Source organism: Eschrichtius robustus, chromosome 11 (assembly GCF_028021215.1).
Source record: "Eschrichtius robustus isolate mEscRob2 chromosome 11, mEscRob2.pri, whole genome shotgun sequence".
Taxonomy (NCBI): Eukaryota; Metazoa; Chordata; class Mammalia; order Artiodactyla; family Eschrichtiidae; genus Eschrichtius; species Eschrichtius robustus.
In genome coordinates, this window is record NC_090834.1 from 34,126,832 (window position 1) to 34,146,202 (window position 19,371).

The following is a 19,371-nucleotide window of genomic DNA, read 5'->3' on the forward strand; positions in this document are numbered from 1 at the left end:
TGATTTGTATTTAATTTAGATTTGACACAAGAATGATAGAAAGAAAGGAAACTTTTGCGCCCCTGTGAAGAGAGAAAGTCAGGACAAAAAAACACCTAGTGAGAAATTACCAGCTTGAGTTTTTCACTTTGGAAGGGTCAAGGGTGTTGCCTAGAACTGGCCTTGAGGTAATACCTACTCATATTAACGTGTAAATGACTTATAAGAACATAAATTGCTACTCCTCTTCAGTTTTTGTGCTTAACAATCGAAGTGTCATACTTGGGAATATTGGGATTGATTGCATTCACACAAATGAAGAGTGGATACTGGAATCTTCTAGAAATATCTAGATCATACCTTATAAGCAGTTATTTACTTCAGTTTACTTCCAAAAATGGGACTTCACAAATTCTTTGGAGTTCTGGAGGTGAGAGTATTTTCTCTCTATAGGTCCCAGAATTTCTGGCTATCGTTCTTCACTCCCTGCCTGCATTGGGGCCGTCACGATGAATTGCAACAGTGGTTTGGGGAGAAATCAGGGGAATGAGATGATCAAATAGAGGGAAATTTCAAGGACTCATTCTTTGTTCTTCAATTGTGGCAGCTGCTGTGAAAGTGTTGTAGTAGCACTGCAGAGGGCAGGAGAACATATAAATGCAAATTTTAAAAGATTGTTGTCATAGTATTTTCCTTTACTTAGACCAAAAAGTGACAGTGAGTATATGTTTGTACATTCATTCATTCATTTATAAAACAAACTTACGTGACTTTTATATCATTCATTCTTCAAGGAACTTATAATTCAGTTAGTTGAATTAGTCTACTAGATCTGTGGTTTTTTTCTTTTTTCTTCTGAGGATCGTGTTTTGTGTGCCTCACAGCATATAACAGAGATGATGTTCACATGTGTGACAAACTCTCGTTGAGTACCTGGGGTTATTCACTAGACACCATAAATGGCCATAACCCCACTGTTTTCTCTTCATGCAGGAAAATGTGTCAGCATGCAAACAGAGCAAGAGAGAGAGAGATCACTATAGTAATAACTTTGAATCTAGCCTAAGTGTGAAAGTAAGACATTTATGTATTTTTATCATTTAACAAATAATAGTATTAAATTATTTGCAACAGACTTCGCAAATGACTTTAAATACCAGGTATGTCACCACTAAGACACACTGCTATAGATGGCAAGGGCAATACTGAATACTTTCTGTGACCAGGATGTTCTTGGCACTTTGTATATATTTTCCTTTCATCCCATACTTCATAATCCTGTTTGCTCATCTACTCCAGTGGTTTTCCAACTTTAGCATGCATCAGAATGACCTGGAAGGCTTGTTAAAATGCATCTGCTGGGCCCCATTCCCACAGTTTCTGATTCAGTAAGTCTGGGTGGGGCCTGAGAATTTGTATTTCCAACAAGTTCCCTGGTAATAGTAATGCTGCTAGCCCAGGAACTACACTTTGAGAATCGTTAACTGAGTCATCCACTCATCCGTTCAAAAAACATTAATTAAAAGCCTACCTGGTGGGACTTCCCTGGTGGTGCAGTGGTTAAGAATCCGCCTGCCAATGCAGGGCACATGGGTTCAAGCCCCAGTCCGGGAAGATCCCACATGCTGCGGAGGATCCCACATGCCACGGGGCACCTAAGCCCGTGCGCCACAACTACTGAGCCTGCGCTCTAGAGCCCACGAGCCATAACTACTGAGCCCGCATGCCACAACTACTGAAGCCCGCACACCTAGAGCCCGTGCTCCGCAACAAGAACCCACTGCAATGAGAAGCCTGCGCACCACGACGAAGAGTAGCCCCCGCTCACCGCAACTAGAGAAAGCCCACGCATAGCAACGAAGACCCAACACAGCCATAAATAAATAAATTAATTAAATAAATTTCAAAAATTAAAAAAAAAAACCTCCAGAGTGAAATAATTTAAGAACAATTAATTCATTAAAAAAAAAAAAAAAGCCTACCTGGTGCCTGGTAATAAAGTAAAAGGATAAATTGAACATTATTCTGTAAGAGCTGACGTCTACTGAGCGCTCTGCTGAGGGCTTTGTTATGACCTGATTTACTCCTTTATGACAATTCTTCAAAGTAGGTACCTTTTTGCCTATTTTTCAGGCAAAATTACCACCCCTGAAAGGGATTAAGTAACCTGCTCAAAGTCATACGGACAAGTGTCAGAAGTAGGACTTGAACCCAGGTCTACTGGATGCAAGTGACACCCACAGACACCATGTCACAGGCTATGCTACCTCTGTAACATGAGGGGCTTACACACAGTACTACTGTCAGTCTTTTGCAGATTAAAAAAAAAATGCTGTTCAGAGAGGTTATATAACTTGCCCAAAGTCACCCAGCTAGGAAGTATCTTAAACAAAATTTAATCTGTTTGTCCGATGCCAAAGTACTTTTTCCACCATACAACACCATTTCTCCATGCTATCTCTAAATCAGGATCCATCCGAATCAGAGTCAGGAACAAGAGTATGACTCCAGTTAACCAGCGTACACAGAGAATGGGGAATTGACGGTTTCGGTTAATGAAGAACATCTCTCTTATGTTAACTGATTCAAAAGCTTTCTAACAATTACCAGTGCACCGTCCACCCTAAGTCAGCATGGTATAATGTAATGCTTCCTTGATGATTCAGGATCTTACGTGTCCCAGAACCATCATTATAAACAGCATTTGTTTCTGAGAAATGTCCAAGTGGATACAGAAGAAGGTGAATGGGGTAGATGTGTGGGGAGCCCAGAGTTAGAGGACAAGTTAAAGTACATTCTACTCATTTACCTTCTCTGCCAGCAGAATGGAAAAGCCCCAAACTGAGACTCATCAAATGTTTCGGTTGAGGTGGGTTCAAATTAATCACGTTTACTCCAGTTCACGTAAGTAGCTGACAAACTGCATTGAAAGTGACTGTTTTTCTCCTTTTGCCACTTGGTAAATCGAAAAGAGTGAAGCGTTCCCTGACTCCTGTGTACCACTGTGTTACCCCATCATCAGGGTAGAAAGCAGCTGTATAATTACCTTCTGAGACATGAATCATCCTTGCTCTGAGGGCCCAGACCTGTTTGACTCTATAAAAGCAGCTCAAGGTCGAAGTGCCATCCCCCGGGCTGCTATAATTACCAAGCCACCAGGAGGAGAAGAAGGTTCTCCCTGCATCTGGCCTTGCTGTCCTCCTTGTCACGGCTCTGAAGTTTTCCACTGCAGCCCCCTCCCTATTTGCAGCACCCCCCAGGACCTCAAGGAACAGCTACCAGCTCACACAGGTTTGTGAATCTTTGCACAATTCCCTCTTCCCCCTCCTGCCCCAGAAAACCTAAAGGGGATAATGAGAAAATAAGGAAAATAAGGAAAATCTGTTATGGCTTTGAAAACATCTTCTAAGTCCACTGAAGTCTAATGGATATGATCCCCTGTAGAGCTAAGGCTGGTGTCTGGTACACACTGAGTGCCTGTGTTCCATGATTGCATAAATAAATGAATGAATGTCTCTCCAGGTATCTTGCCGCACACAGAATTTGAGGCGGCTTGCAAAAATACATGCATTACAAAAAAAAAGGCAAAAGAAGTATTTGAGGAACAGCGTAGGAGGAAAAATAAGGGCAGAAAAATAAAAATCAAAGTGTAAGATTTGCACAGTACAGGTGGGTCGGAAACTTAGTGCTAAGATTCCTAACAGTCACAACAGAAAGATTTCCTGTGTTCACTTTTTAGAAAAATGGCTCTTGTACTCAGGGCAAACTTGATCAAAATTTGAAGTGAACCAAGTTTTTGCTGGGTGGCTACCCGCTTCTCATGTGAGTGTCTCTCCTCTCTAAAGCATATTCCCCAAGCACCTTATTTACTTACAATTTCTGTACCTTCCCCTCCTTTAAAATCTCTCCTAACTGACTGTCGGAGAGGATCTGATAAAATAATTCATATCAGAATTTCTTCGAAGACTAAGTGTGACTCAAAGTGATTCAATGTATATTTGCTTCCAAGCATTTTATTTTTTTGTTTTTAACATTTCAAGGGAAGTGGCGAACTTTAACCTTAAGAAACAAGTCTTCAATGAAAGAATTTCCAACATTCATGAAAGGTGTGTAGGTGAGATGTTTTTACACCAGCGCCTCCGTTTCAAGTGTCTGTCAAAATGATAGCGCATCTGTGATTGCTAACCCTGCCTCCGGGTTGCTTTCCTACCTGCCAGGCTACACCTGTGTACAACATTGCAGAGCTGATTTTCACCTGTACACACCGGCGTGTCCCTACTGATTGTTTACACCACTCTTCCATTCTAATTGGTCCATCCCCCTGCCACACCAGTCGTTAAACATTTTGAACATCAACCCTGCATATAAGCAGCACAGTGGATGCCGAGCATAGACCTGCTGAATTGAACTTCCTTTGACTTGAGCCCACTTTCAGACGAACTAAATTCCAAATAACATATCTCACAATACTGGGGGTCTATTTCAAATTGTATTTTGCTGGTGCCACCAAGCTTTGAATCCCTTCTCCCCAGATGTAATCTTCCATCACCCAGCCTCATGCCACTCTGATTCAGAAACTAGAGTCATTGGGACCTCCAGAAGGAGGGTCATGCTGAGGCCAGAGCTGATCTGGCGGCTGAAGACCGTGGTTTTGTCCAGGTTCAGACAAACTATGTTCATTGGGCCCAAACCAGCCATGCCTGTTCATTTACAAATCATCATTTACTGCTTTTGTACCACAATGGCAGAAACCACTTGATGAAACCAAAAATATTAATTATCAGGCCTTTGCAGAAAACAATTAGCTGACCCCATAGTGGCCTATGCAGGAATAAGGCCAGTGAGCCTTGGAAAAAGCTAACCTTGCTAGGAGTATTTAGAAATAATTAGGTGTTCTTGGACTGTTGGGGATCTCTAGTGACCCCTTACTCCTTCCTCTCCAAAGCAAGTCAGCCCTCCTCAGTCTCCCTTATGTCGTACTTTCTGAAAGACCTTCGACCAAGGATCAAGGAAACTTCTCAACACCTGGCAAACAGACCTTCTCCTGCCTGCAATGGCCCCAGTCATCAGCTCTGGGCAGGAACAGGTATCACTCTGCAGCAAGCTGGAATGATTTGGGCAAACCCCCCAAGTGGGTCCCAGTGTCTAGAAAGAATTACCGTCCCACCTTATAGTTTATAGAAATATTTAACAACTTAGGCAGCCTTACAATACAACAAATGAAATGACATGAAAATAGACTTATTTCATAAAAATAGCTTAAGTTCATTCATTCAGCAATTATTTATTGAAAGTTTACTGTATGCTATGTGCCAGGACCTGTTCTAAGCACTGGACAAACATCAGTGAACAAAACAAGTCAAGTCCCTGTTCTTATGGCGCTGACATGGGGATGATGGAGGAGTGGGAAGATGCTGGGAGGAGACAAACAAGTCAATCAATAAGTCCCCAAGTGATATTAAAAAATAAATTAGGATGGTAGCGAGTTACTGGGACCCTGGGGGGCATTTTCACTTGAGTAGTCCAGGAAGGATTCTCTGAGGAAGTGATATTTGAGATAAAGAGCTATGTGAACCTAAACTTCACAGTCGTGTGAAGATCTGGAGACAGAGCAGTCCAGGCAGAGAAAAGAGCGAGTGCAGCAGCCGGGGGCTGAAGGAGCTTGGATTGGAGCATCGGGCTAGCGTGGCAAGAAGATACTGGCTGAGTCCCAGAGTCAGGCCAGGCCAGCACATACCTGGGGCCTGGGGGCCCAGGCCAGGTTAAGCCCCTTCTACACTATTCTCTTCTTTCTAGATCGCTCACTAAGAGATAACAAATGGTTTCCTGTGCCTGGAAACTCCAGGCAAGAAACATGTCCAAATACTATTCGCTTCTTCCTAAACCCATGAACACGATAATCTATGCTTGAAAAGATAAACAGGTTTTTAGTCGATTTAATGCCCACTTGTATCTTTTAAATTCTGATTGGCTAATTATCATAAAGGCTTGGAAAATGATGAAATACTTAGTCTCATAATCCAGAGTTTTATTCTACTTTTTGTTTGTTTTTTTAAAAAATAATAATATCAATACAACATTTAATACAGGCTGTTAAATTGTCCTTAAAATAATATAAGCTTTTATAATCACATTATTATGAGCTTATAATTAAAGAAAATAAACAAAAAACCCTCCAAATACAAACTGTTAAATTCAGGTACTTTTACTACCATTTTACTTTCTGTGCATAAAGATACTTTTTAATTGTCATTATACTCAAAATTTGGTTCCTACCTTTCTTATTATTATAACACAATAAAATTTTGATTTTATACTATGTTCACAAAGATCATGTTAAAAAGTTACAAATATTTCAGAATATAAGTGAGTTATAATTTATTTAGCCATTTCCTTTGTTGGATATATGGAATATTTCCATATGAATAATGTTTCTATGAACATCTTTGTACGTCAGCCTAATCTAAAGGATTATTCTTTTCAGGATAGAGTTCCAGAAGTGTAATTAATGAGTAAAAAGGTATATACATTTTAAAGTCTTTTGATACATTTCAAATATTTTCACACTAAATATCTCATTGGATCCTCATACTGGTGTGGGTAGGATAGACACCAACCCCATCTTATAGATGAGAAACCTAATACCAAAAGGAATTGCCCAAGCTTTTTAGAACCTAGGATTTGTCACACAACAAAAAGTTCCCACAGTTCCATTCCTGTGACTCAGCCAAAACAGAAAGAAATATTGAAGAACCGTATCTTGAACTTCACCTTGTCCTGAAGCACACTTAAATCTGAGCTTTAAGCTCTTCACTCTCAGGAAGGACACTAGGAAAGTGCACTGAAAGAAGAGTTGGGAGGGGGACCTGGGCCACTAGCTTCTGGGACTGCCCTCGAGGCCTCTGCTATTCTTATCTGTCAAACATTGTTAGAGACACGGAGAGGGGACCGCCATATTGCCAACCCTAGACTCCTGCGGTTTCAACAATGGGGGAGTACGGAGGGTGGGGAGGCACGTAGGACAATTCTGGTGAGTCCTGAAATCTTTGACCCAGGCCCACAATTAGGTGTTGAGCCAACAGCGCACAAGTGTTAGAACAGAACACAAACACAGTTCTAAGTGGGCATCTTTGTGCCTAACTGAACATTTTGACTCTGAAAAGTATGCTAAACCCTCATCAATAACCTTGGCAAGAAAGTGTACAGAATAATTTGGGCTCTCTGTACCTCAGAGAGTTTGATAATTCTTCAAAGAAGCATATTTTCTATATTTTGGCTGAAGAAAAATAGCTCAAATGGTAACTGAACATCTACTCTGCACCTAGAACTGGGTCAGGCCAGGGCCATATCTGTGAAGGCATCATGATCCCCAGCCTGAGACCCCACAGGTGAGAGTATGAGAAGCTGGTGGACTGTGGTACAAGGTGGCAGGTATTCACTAGTCTAAGAACCACATTCCATGGGAGCACCCAGTAGGGAGCAACTCACCTGTGTCACTGCAGTAACCAATCCTTGTGGTCTCTTTAAGTAGAAATAGTTTCTCATTTTATCTTTACTTCGTTAAAGATAGTTTTAATCCTATTTACTATGACTTGCCTTAAACCTTTCGAGCTGCAGGTCTAGTATCTTAAGCATATATTGAAGAAAAAATATTTTATTATAAAAATTATATATGTTCACAGCAAAAAAATATATAAAACATATATAACTAAAAATGAATTATTCTCAATTCCATCACTAAAATATAACCACTGTTAACCCCTTAGTCTATATTTTTCAAAACACTTTCTATGACTCAGTGCTGGGACTAACGTGAAGGAGTGACACAAGCTTGGACCCTGTCTTTATTTAAAATTTTGATATTTTGTCCATCATGGATTTTATGCATTAACTTTTATTTTTTTCCAAAAATATTGCATTAAACATTATTTTTCTTGATCATTGAGTATTTGGCAACCCCCCACCCACTTCCTCATCCTAGTCCTAGTTTATGACTATATATCTGTGTGTATTAATAGGCACAGACTTCTGTTTACAAAGGTGGCTTGTACTATAATAATAGTTGTAAACCTCTTTTCACTTAATATATCAGAAGCTTCTTCTTATATGACCATATTTCATAAAACCAAAATTAGAATTTAGAGTGTAAGTGTAACACATAACCTAACAAGGGAATAAAATATTTGAAATCAAAACGGCCTCAGAACATATGGAGCATCTGGCCTTCCGCACAGAGCTCACCTCTGAAGAGCGTAATTCAGACTTACCATGAGCATCATGTTATCACAGCATCAGCTTGAGCAAACAGAATGGCTCAGAGAATCAACGTCATCCTGCCAAAAAGATCAGGAACATAAAATGCTGATTTAAGATGGCCTAACCAGACACGGAAATGAAAGCAAACAGTTACACCTTTGTTTCAGGGCACCTGCCCTGGGTTTCAGGGCTCCATCGCCCTTTTCCTCCTCTTGGGTTCTCATCTCAGTAAGATTTTTACAAAGAACGACCACCAGGGAAGTGAGCTCCTCTCATAAGCAGGGCAAGGAGTAAGGATTGGTTGACCCCACCGTAAGAACACAGAGCACCTTGTCCAAACAAGTGAGCGAGTCTTACTCCTTTTCTTTTTTTCCTTAACAATTACAGTTCATGTTCATAGCAGAAAACTTTGGGATATAGGAAAGGATAAAGAATAAATTGTCACCCATAATTTTAAAACCCAGAGATAAACAAGATTAATATTCAGACTTATTTCCTTCCATTACTTATGTTACTTATGTTCATTATAAATTATATATATGTTAATTATCAATGTCTTGATTAATGTCTTAATTTTAAGTGTTAATATAGATGTTAACATTATTATATTAATATACAGATATAATAAACATGAATATAACATATTTACATTATATGATTTTGTTTATGAAATTATGTATAAATATTTCACTTCTGCCTTTCTCAGTATATTGCCATTATATTGACTGCATTACTCCATGCCATTAAATATTTTTCAAAAATATATAAATAATATTATTTATATACAACAAGTAAGTACCTTATAATAATGTACAAATATAAAATTTTATATTTAATAAAATACAGATATAAAGATTTAGCTGCTTTTTGTTTTCCTGAAATAAGTTGGGTGGGTGAAATTCCTGGGCCAACAGCAGGCTCTGACCCTACATTTTCACGACCCTGTCTCACTCACTTCACCCAAGAAGTCATACAGAGTGTTTTGAGTGATACATTAGGGTTTTAAGCCTTTAAGCGCAAATAAAAGCCTTCTAATTTATGGCTAATTTCATTTGCTTCAAGGGACAAAGAGCCAGTCCTAGGAAACGTGCCCCTTGGAAACAATTTGCACCCCATGTATTGAACACACCTGAATTAATTAAAAGTCTCAGCTGGGAAACAGATTGACCTGCTGCCTTTGTATAAGATGAGAGGCTGCAATATAAGGCCGCAGAGAGTTAAGAACATAATGATCTTGCATAATGTATAATGAAAATACGACACTAATAACTGTTTACCAGAAAAATAGGACAGTCTTTGTTTTGCAAATTGGTAAAGACCTCAATGACAAATAAATGGTCCGTGGGAAAAATGTTCACATTATTCTCCTTCCATTATTTTTTCCTCTTCAAATAACTATTCATTGTAGAAAAAGTATAAAAGGCACACAAATAAAAAAATCTAAAATCCCACCGCCCAAAGATAATTGTTGTTAATAACTTGGCATATATCTAAGCTTCATCTATGCAAATATATCTAATTTTTTCAAAAGTGGGAATATGCTCTGCACACTATCTTTAGCATACCAAGAATACCGTCCCTGTCTTACCTGAGTGTAAGTGTTGCCCAGAGATTGTGCTGTGGACGTCAACCTGCCTCTCTGTTTCAGGCATACCTTGACAAATATTACACAAAGAAAGGAGGGCGCCAGATTGGTGAGATGGTTGCAAGAGGAGGCAATTCCATGGTTAAAAACATTAAGGAGGGCTTCCCTGGTGGCGCAGTGGTTGAGAATCTGCCTGCTAATGCAGGGGACACGGGTTCCAGCCCTGGTCTGGGAAGATCCCACATGCCGCGGAGCAACTGGGCCTGTGAGCCACAACTACTGAGCCTGCGCGTCTGGAGCCTGTGCTCCGCAACAAAAGAGGCCACGATAGTGAGAGGACCGCGCACCGCGATGAAGAGTGGCCCCCGCTTGCCGCAACTAGAGAAAGCCCTGGCACAGAAACGAAGACCCAACACAGCCAAAAATAAATAAATAATTAATTTAAAAAAAAAAAAAAAAAAAACATTAAGGAGCTGCAGGCTTTCTTCGGCCTCCGAGTCACCGGGAAGTTAGACCGGGCCACCATGGATGTGATCAAGAGGCCTCGCTGTGGAGTTCCTGATGTGGCAAACTATCACCTCTTCCCAGGTGAACCCAAATGGAAAACAAATACTTTGACATACAGGTAATGAGATCGAGTCTTTCCAAATTCAGAGAGAAAGAGACTTTCCCTCCTTCTTTCTTTTCATTTAAAAATATCTTCCTTCTGATCTGTATAAAAATCATGACTCATCACAATCATAAGAGAGCATAAGAACTTTTTAGGTCTAATCTTTAGAAAATGACAGTGGAGAATTCACTAGAAAATATGATCTCAAGAGTATCATAATGGCTGGCCGTTTTAGGCATTACAATTTTACCAATTAGAGACAACACATTTTTCTCTAAAGAAAAATAAACTAGTCTAGGATTAATAGCCTGATGGTACCAACCAGTTTTCTTAAAACAATCTTCTAAATCAGAAGTAAATAAACTCACCTACTAATAAATTTTTTATTAATTCCAAAAATAATTTATTGACAATTTATTAAATGTCTACCATAGGCATTCAATTTTGGAGATGTAAAGGTGAGTAGATCACCTTTCCTCTCCTTTGGGGGAGACACGCATACAAACAGCCGCAGCTCCGGGTGAGAAGTCTGAAACTACAGGTCTAAGCAGGCAACTGTGGCAGCACATGGAGGGAGCTACCAAGTCACCCAGGGACTGGCCAGTGACATCTGAGACTGACTTGTAGGCAAAGCGGGAGCCAGTCAGCCCCTAGCCCCAGGCTCCCCCATCTCCCACCTTATCCCCCCTCCACCTCCACAGTTGAGCCTGGTCCCCACCTGGCCATCCTCTGGTTTCCTCCTTTCCCAGACGGAACAAGGATTCTGCACGATCCAAGAGGACCCATTCACCCAACCAGAATCTACACCCTCACTGTACTCTGGGTTCTCAGGCCAGAATTCCAGCCCCACAGCCTGCATCCATTTGTGGGGCCAGTAAAGGCCTCCTTCCCAGGTTGGTCCACCCTCCTCCGTTGGACCATCCTTGGTGCTTCCTAATTATTATACTACATTTTACTATTATCTATATTCACGAGGTCATTTACATCTCTTATCTGTATGATGGAACTGATGTGCTGCTGCTCATCTCCTCCCAACTTTACGTTCACTCGTGGCAAGTTGGTTGTTGAAATTAGCCATAGTGAGCGTACTTACAGTATGGAAATCAGCAAACCCTACAGACGAGGAGTTTTGGTCATAGAACCGGTTGTTAAACTGTAGCAGCACACCAGTGATTCCCTGTGATCAAATGGGGGCTCAAACCCAAGGAGAGATCACATGATTCCTCTAGGCCACTTGTTAGTTGCTATGAGCCTAAGAGTCCATTAAGGTGGTGCTGAACACAATTATTAGCCTCTGCTCCAGCATAAGAATTCCACAAAAATCAAAGCACTTGGGGAAGAAACACCCTATAAGGAATTAAACACCCAAGAGATTATGAGATGATTAAGGGTAAGACAGAAATATTTTATATAAACTCTAGAAGTTTTTTCTGTCATTTCTTAAAATAAACTGTATCATAGAATTTTAGTCAGCGATTATGCACAGCAAAGACAAGGGGATAGATCAAGCTAATTTGGGACTTAAAGAAGTATAATATTCTTGTGATAATATTTTGGGCAGTCCCAAAAGCACCCTCCACACTGCCCATCCAGTTGCTCCCGAACAACTCTCCTTCTCCCCAGCCCCAACCAAAAAGGAACTAGAGACTATCTTAGTACTCTGTCTATATAGCTACTGGATCTCAGAATAACTCCTTTTAACATAGCCCAAAGGACTGCAAAAGACAAAATATAGCATAGTGCTTATGTGCATAGGCTTTGGAGTCGTAAAGAACTGGGCTCAAGTCCTGACTAGTCATAAAACATAGAGTGTTACTATTATCTCTGAAGGTTGCTGTGAGAGTTAGAGGGTGTACCGCATTTAAAAGTGCCTAGAACGAGGTCTAGCACATAGTGTGTATTCACAGAACATTAACTGTCACCACTGCTGCTGTGTCAGTCTCCAGACCCTGGGTCAGGACACCTGTCCACATGCTCTTCCTTTCTGGTGTCGTCCCTTCTCCATCCCTGTCTTCTCCAGCTCAACACACAGGCAGCTCTGTGGGGATGGATAGCTTGTCTATAATGTGAGCGAATTTCGAGATACCAACTACACAGAGCCATGATAAATCACAGATTCATATTCTGCAGTGGGCGTGGCATATTCTGAAAACACTAAATGGTCCCTTCAAGGGTCCTTCGGGTTTCCCCCCGGACACTCTACCTCCCTCCTCTTGGCCCCAGTCCCTGGAGTTAAAGATCTCCTTGATCCTTCCCTCTCCATTACTGAGGTTTAGCTATTTCCCATCCTCTCTGTGGGACATGGTCCCTTCCTTTTGGGCCCCCAGGATAACCACTGTTGGTTTCTGGCTGAGAATGCACCACCTGCATCAGAATAACCTAGAATACTTGTTAAATGCAGATTTCTGGATCACACATGTGTGTTTAACAAGTTTCCTAAGTAGTTATCACAAGTCCTAAACTTTGAGAACTACTGAGTAGGCCCTAAAATACACTAGCTTTTATTCATTAGTTCATCCACTTAGCAAGTGTTTGCTAAGTGCCTACTATGTGCAAGGGCCTGGACTAGGAAATGGAGAAAGAGAAAGTTGGCTAGGTGTCTGCTCTCAAGATTTGATCTCACAGAATTCACTTCTAACTCTGCACCCATGATTCCATCTGAGCCCAAAGTTCTGGGTGGCAGTTCCTTTCTCCCGCCCTTCCTTTACATGCTGCCAAGAACCCCCAGCCCCTGGCCTCCAGCATGGCATGTCCTAGAAAAACACCAACTGTCTCCACCCACTGTTTGTCCAAAATGCTCTGTACTTTTCTGCCTTCTGATGTCATTGCCAGGCCAGGACTTGATGAAAGACTCAAGCCTTTTTCAGTTCAGGTGAGCATCCTTGTGAGGAGCTAGCACTTCCCCTTTAAGATACATATTATTTTAAGAAAAAACATTCCCCATGGCCCTGGGGAAATCCTGATGGTCTTTGAATAAGAATTTGAAAAACCTCAAAACTCTGTGTTTTTATTTTTTACAATTGAAAATTTTTAGTACCTTTTGGGGAAAGAGGTCCCTTCTCAATTAAAACCACTTTAGGGAAAATGGACTTCCGGCTACTCGTAAAGTTACACAAGGTATTATTCTTTAAAGTTAGTGATATATAATAACAATGAAAGCCAAACTGTTTCAGCACCAGATTATCTCAACTCTCTCATTTCTCCCCTTCATTTTTCTTACTGTTTAATATGTTTCAGTAATTTAACAAATATGAAAGCAAAATAAGAATTATTATTTTGGAGAAAGAAATCTAAATTGTAGATTTATGTTCAATATTTTTATTTTTAATACAACCTTGACGTAATTCTTGCTTTCTTCACTTAGGAGCACTTACTGAAATCAAGACATGTTCCTTCTGTTTTCACAGAATATCCAAATACGCACCTTCCATGACTTCTGCAGAAGTGAACAAAGCAGTGGAGATGGCCCTGCAGGCCTGGAGTAGCGCCGTCCCTCTGAGCTTTGCAAGAATAAACTCAGGAGAAGCAGATATTATGATATCTTTTGAAACTGGAGGTACTGTGGTGCTTCTTAGATTTTGTCTACTAATCAGAGGAGAAATGTTTCAACACTTTTCCTTCTACAGTATTTAATCCATGTGATCAGCACAATCCTCCTTCACACAGTTGTGAAGGGCAGAGGCCAAGATCATGGCAAAGTCACAATCTTCATCTGGCCAGAATATAGAACCAGAGGAGTTCTCAGCATTTCTTGTCATCATTAGACTGAGCTGTAGAATGGACTCAGCATAACCAGCTTTCATAGTGGTATTGCCCCATCAGGGACAAATGCTGTCAGATTTAGCTTTCCCATTGGCTAGGAGGTCATCTGACCTCATCCCATTCCCATGATGATGTCCATCGCCATATACCCCCTCCCATATTAGCCAAGGATTTCCCATCTTGAATCCTCACTGAGGATTAATTCCACAGGAGCCCTGACAGCTTTCCTGTGCAGCAATGTTTAGGAGAGTGACTGGCATTGCCGTCTTGTCCACACTTGCATACCATCTTTTGGAGATGCCAGGCCTGCCTCCAACCTGCCCACTTCTTCTCCATCCCCCAACTCCCCCCAGCAAGGAGTAGAGCCCTTTTCAGAGAAGCATGTCTAGTAGTAGATGATGGAAAGGCCATGTAATTCCTTTCCCCTCTCAGCTTCCTCGGAGTCAAGGTGAGTATCACTGCCTCTTCCCCTCCACAGATAACATTTCTAAGTGTCCTATTTCAAGTCCTTATCTTAATTTTAATCTGATGTCACTGGGGAAATACATGCTTAGAAGCTGGGAGAGAGAAGATCAAGTAAGTCCTGAGTGTGACCCCTTGAGAGGTGGCCCTGGGTGTGGCCTGGTGCATGGCAGATCCTGTTCCTCCCAGAGGACCAAGGCCACCCCCAGTGAACTGGCAGGGCAGTGGGCTCAGGCAGCTCTGGAGGTGATGGAGTTAACATCTGGCTGTCTCTTGATCTTCCAAGCTTGTGCTTTGTTCCCTAAAACAAAGTTGACTAGGGACTGTACTGCCATTTAACCAGGCCTTCAGGGCATGTAATCTCATTAAACAACACTGCACTGAAACCTGGGGAATGGCACACCAGAATTTGTTTTGTTGGTTTTTAATAAAACAAGGTATCCTCACGAAAATCCTGAAAAACTGTGAAATGTAGTTTCTATACTATCCCTCGTTTTATTCTTCCTCCTTTTCTATTATATTTGTAATGAACTTTTAATTAAATGTAGATAATAATACAAAAGCATATTAAGCTTTGAAAGTTGTAATTTTATAAACACCTTTATTGCTTTCATGAGTTTTATGCATGAAAGTATATCAAAATTACAGAGAAATTTTCTTTTTCTTTTCCTTTTTTTGACACTTCCTTAAATTATATTGTGCTCTAGAAACAGAAAGCACACACTTGTTCAATTTACTATAATTGTCTTAGTCAAATCATATTTTTGTTTAGTTTTTTGTTTTTCTTATTAATTTTATTTTTTATTGCAGTATAGTTGATTTACAATGTTGTGTTAGTTTTAGGTGTACAACAAAGTGATTTAGTTATATATATATATATATATATATATATATATGTGTGTGTGTGTATATATATATGTATATATATATTCTTTTTCAGATTCTTTTCCCTTATAGGTTATTACAATATATTGAGTATAGTTCCCTGTGCTATACAGTAGGTCCTTGTTGGTTATATCTTATATATAGTAGTGTGTATATTTAATCCCAAACTCCTAATTTATCCCTCCCCCCCTAACCCCGAATCATACATTGAAAGCACTCTGCCAACATGGTCACAGACCAGTCAGTGTACAAGGTTGCGATTGAATGACCATCTGCTCTTTCTCCTTTTGTAATCTGTGGCATGCTCATAGTCTACTGTATGCCTTGTGCCAATTAATAGACATTGCAACAAATACAATATCAGAAGAACATTTTTTATTTTTAATGCTTACTATCTTTAAAATACAAAATATCCCTTTTATTTTTTTAATGGATAGGTTACTCATCGGCATGTGAGCTTCTTCTTATAAAAAAAATGAATATTGAAAAGTAAACCTATTTTTATGAGAAGTGTCAATGCTATTGAAAAAGTTTTCCATTCACTGTGATATTAGGTACCCTGCAAAAATTGCTAGAAAGACTAAATCCTGTTGGTGTTTCTCTGCACTTGTTTAGATCACAGGGATTCCTATCCATTCGATGGGCCTTGGGGGACGGGGGACTATATCTCATGCATTTGCACCTGGAGAAGGCCTGGGAGGAGATACACATTTCGACAATGCTGAGAAGTGGACTATGGGAATGAATGGTATATATGCACAATTCACCATAACCTGGAAAATATTGTACCTTCTTCTGGGCCTCCATCATGAAACCTTGAGGTTCAACGTCCCAAGCCACCCTTTAACTAGGGGGGCTGGCTAGGAAAAACAAGTAAGCCAAAAATTCAAAAGGGAACACCGTAAGGGAAAAAGATCCACTCTCAAATGTGCTGTAGACTTTTCTGATCTCTGGTTCATAGTGTATAATCTCAAGAAACAGCAATCCCCTACTCAACACATGGCTCAATTTTTCTTCAACTACATAATATTTTTTGATTCTTACTTGTACTTGGAAATAGGCTATATTCAGAAATGACCTAAGGGCAGTCAGTACTTTCCTGAGAAGTACGATGGGGATGGGTATAAAAGTTCTAGAACATCACGCATGTCAACTGGAAATCTTCAGTGTGAAACTTGTGTGGATAAAAGGGAGTAGGCAGGGAACTAGTAAGGCATCTGTGGCCTAAATCTAGGTATTATTGCTACTGTTAGCTCTAAGGCCCTTCTTTATCAATCTACCTAGCACCATTGACAATGAACAAAATGAACTGATTTACATTTCCATCTTCTCCCACCCCGAAGCCCCTCCTAGCCAAGGTGGGGAGAACTGGACTAAAGTCAGCAAAGCTAAGTGCCAGGACAACCTACCAACCTTTGAATAACCCAGTTGTGAAAAGAAAATGAATAAACTGTGATTTGGGCATAAATTCTCCTGTGAAGACAGGAAATGTTGAAAATAAAACCTTGTGCTGATGCTGTCCTTTTCTCTCTCATATTGTCTAGGTTTCAATTTATTCACCGTTGCTGCTCATGAATTTGGCCACGCACAGGGCCTGGCCCATTCCACAGACCCATCAGCACTGATGTACCCAACTTATAAGTATCAGCATCCCTATGGATTCCACCTTCCCAAGGATGATGTGAAAGGGATCCAGGCACTGTACGGTACAATCACTACACTTTTTTTGACCACAAACCCTGAAAGTGACAGGCATTTGGTCTCCAACTTAAAGAAAGTATACTTTGTCAGGAGTTACCTGCATAAGTGAAGATTAAGCTAGAAACTACAGCCCCAGCTATGCCCTCTTATGAAGAGCTTATTTACCAGATATGAGTATTGCTTTCTTTTGTAAGATGTACAATTAAATTTTACATCTTTCCTCTAGAGCATATTGGTCCCTTGATGGCCATAGAAAATACAATCATTTGTGTGTATTTTGAGTGTCGATCAGGAGTCAGACATTGGGAGAGGATGGATATTTTTCATATATATGGTGATTATCCATTTGCAGATAAGTGACCTTATCTTCCTAAAAATAGCAATGATGATGGTAATAACTACCATTCAGTCATATAGGCAATCTGCAGTTTGCAAATCATGTTCATGAGTCATCTCCGTACCATCCTCATGATCAGCCTGTGGGGTGTGAAATGTTTTCCTCAATCGATAGTTGAGAAAGCTGAGGCTCAAACACAGTAACTGTCCCAAAATATTCAAAATTATCTCAAGTGTCAACATTCTTTCAAAGGTAATAAAGGATTATTAGGAACTCTATATCCAATTTTGCTTAACAGAAAGACAAATCTGTTAATCCATGAGATGAAATCTTGAAACATCATTAGACCTTGACATTTTTTTGTGTTTGATGGATAAAAGCTGAAGAATCTAGGAAACTGACTTTTCCTTAAGCCTCAGAGCCTGGTTACTCAGGCTTTACTTATAGGAGTCCCTCCTCTTCCTCTCAGCCTAGAAAAGGGTCTGTAGAGCCCAGCTCACCCATGTTTCCTGCATGCCAGCCAGCCCATCTACTGCTTAGAAATGGGCACACACATCTGCAGTCAGATTTTACCTGAGGCATAAAAGACAAATTTCATCCCAAAAAGTGTTCGGCCAGCTGTATCCCTTCAGAGAGGGGTATATGCCAGTCCTGCTCTTCCCTTGATTGACAGGAAAAAAAAATACTGTGAATCTCTCCATATAACACATTTGGCCCTAGGACTCCAATGTGAAACATTTCCTGTGGCCACCAAGAAGAACCCACTCCAAATCCATGCCTGCCCTTTATGGGTCCTTGTGCACTGGAGAGCCACCACCATTCTGATGGCCACTCTTACTTGGCCAGGAGCTGCAGCTTATATTTTGACATGGCCATTTTTACACAGGTGAACAAAATGCAGAAGCATGGTTTTATATTGCCAAGAAGCACACACATCACCCACCCCTGACCACCTGAGCACCCTGATCTTTGGTAGAGTGCCTGGCAGCACACTTCTGATCTGACCAATTTCCAGTTTCTGATCTTTTCCCAAAGCTGCACCCCACCTCTGATCTTCACCCCATTGCTGACCCTTCTCCATCCTGATCTCACCCATCTCTCACTCTTAGTGGACCCTTCCCTGTGCCTCACTCCTTCCCTGGTCCTCAGCTCTGGTCACAGCAAGACTCCATCAAGCACAGAGACCTGCGTGGGGCAGTGGCTCAGCCAGCCCCAGCTCACTCTTCTGTGGCTGGCAGACAGTCCTCAGGAACAGAATGGGGGATGAAAACTCACCAACACCTCTCCCAAAGGGTGGGTCCTACATTCCAAGAGGGTCCACCAGAAGATAACTTTAAATGGCAAACACTTCCAAGGTACTTCAGTGCCCCAAGAATTTGCTCAGTCTCTTCTGGGTGCCTAAGAAAAGGCTTGTGCACAGGGCAGGACACCCAGAAGTTGTTCAAAAATAATAAGAAAACAGACAAGAAAGTTATAATCTTATTGAGAACAAGAGTACTTAATTATCAAAAAGAAAAAAATCAGAGGCAATTTTCAAAATAGATTCCTAATTTGAAACACCCATAGCTATCAAAGAAATTATGCATAGTAATGAAATAATAGTTAACATTTTTGGAACTTTTATTATATGCCCAGCACTCCACTAAGTGCTTTTTAGGCATTATTTAATTCTCACCAAAACCTTCTGAGGTAGGTACCATTATTGCCCCATTTTACTATGAGGAAACGGAGGCTTAGAGAGGTTCACCTGTATCACACAAGTCAGCAACTAATGAAGCCGGGATTCAAACCCAG

At 40.6% G+C, this 19,371-nt stretch overlaps 1 protein-coding gene across 1 annotated transcript in view; it reads left to right on the top strand.

Annotated features, from left to right (window-relative positions):
* Nucleotides 1-1,122: 1,122 nt before the first annotated feature.
* The window catches only part of MMP20 (matrix metallopeptidase 20), a 50,381-nt gene continuing 32,132 nt past the window's right edge, over nt 1,123-19,371 (top strand). The window contains 8 exon segments of the mRNA XM_068556063.1: nt 1,123-1,139; nt 3,132-3,270; nt 9,884-9,970; nt 10,285-10,445; nt 13,838-13,986; nt 16,155-16,186; nt 16,188-16,287; nt 17,084-17,245. Of these exon segments, the coding sequence (XP_068412164.1) occupies nt 1,123-1,139; nt 3,132-3,270; nt 9,884-9,970; nt 10,285-10,445; nt 13,838-13,986; nt 16,155-16,186; nt 16,188-16,287; nt 17,084-17,245 (847 nt within the window).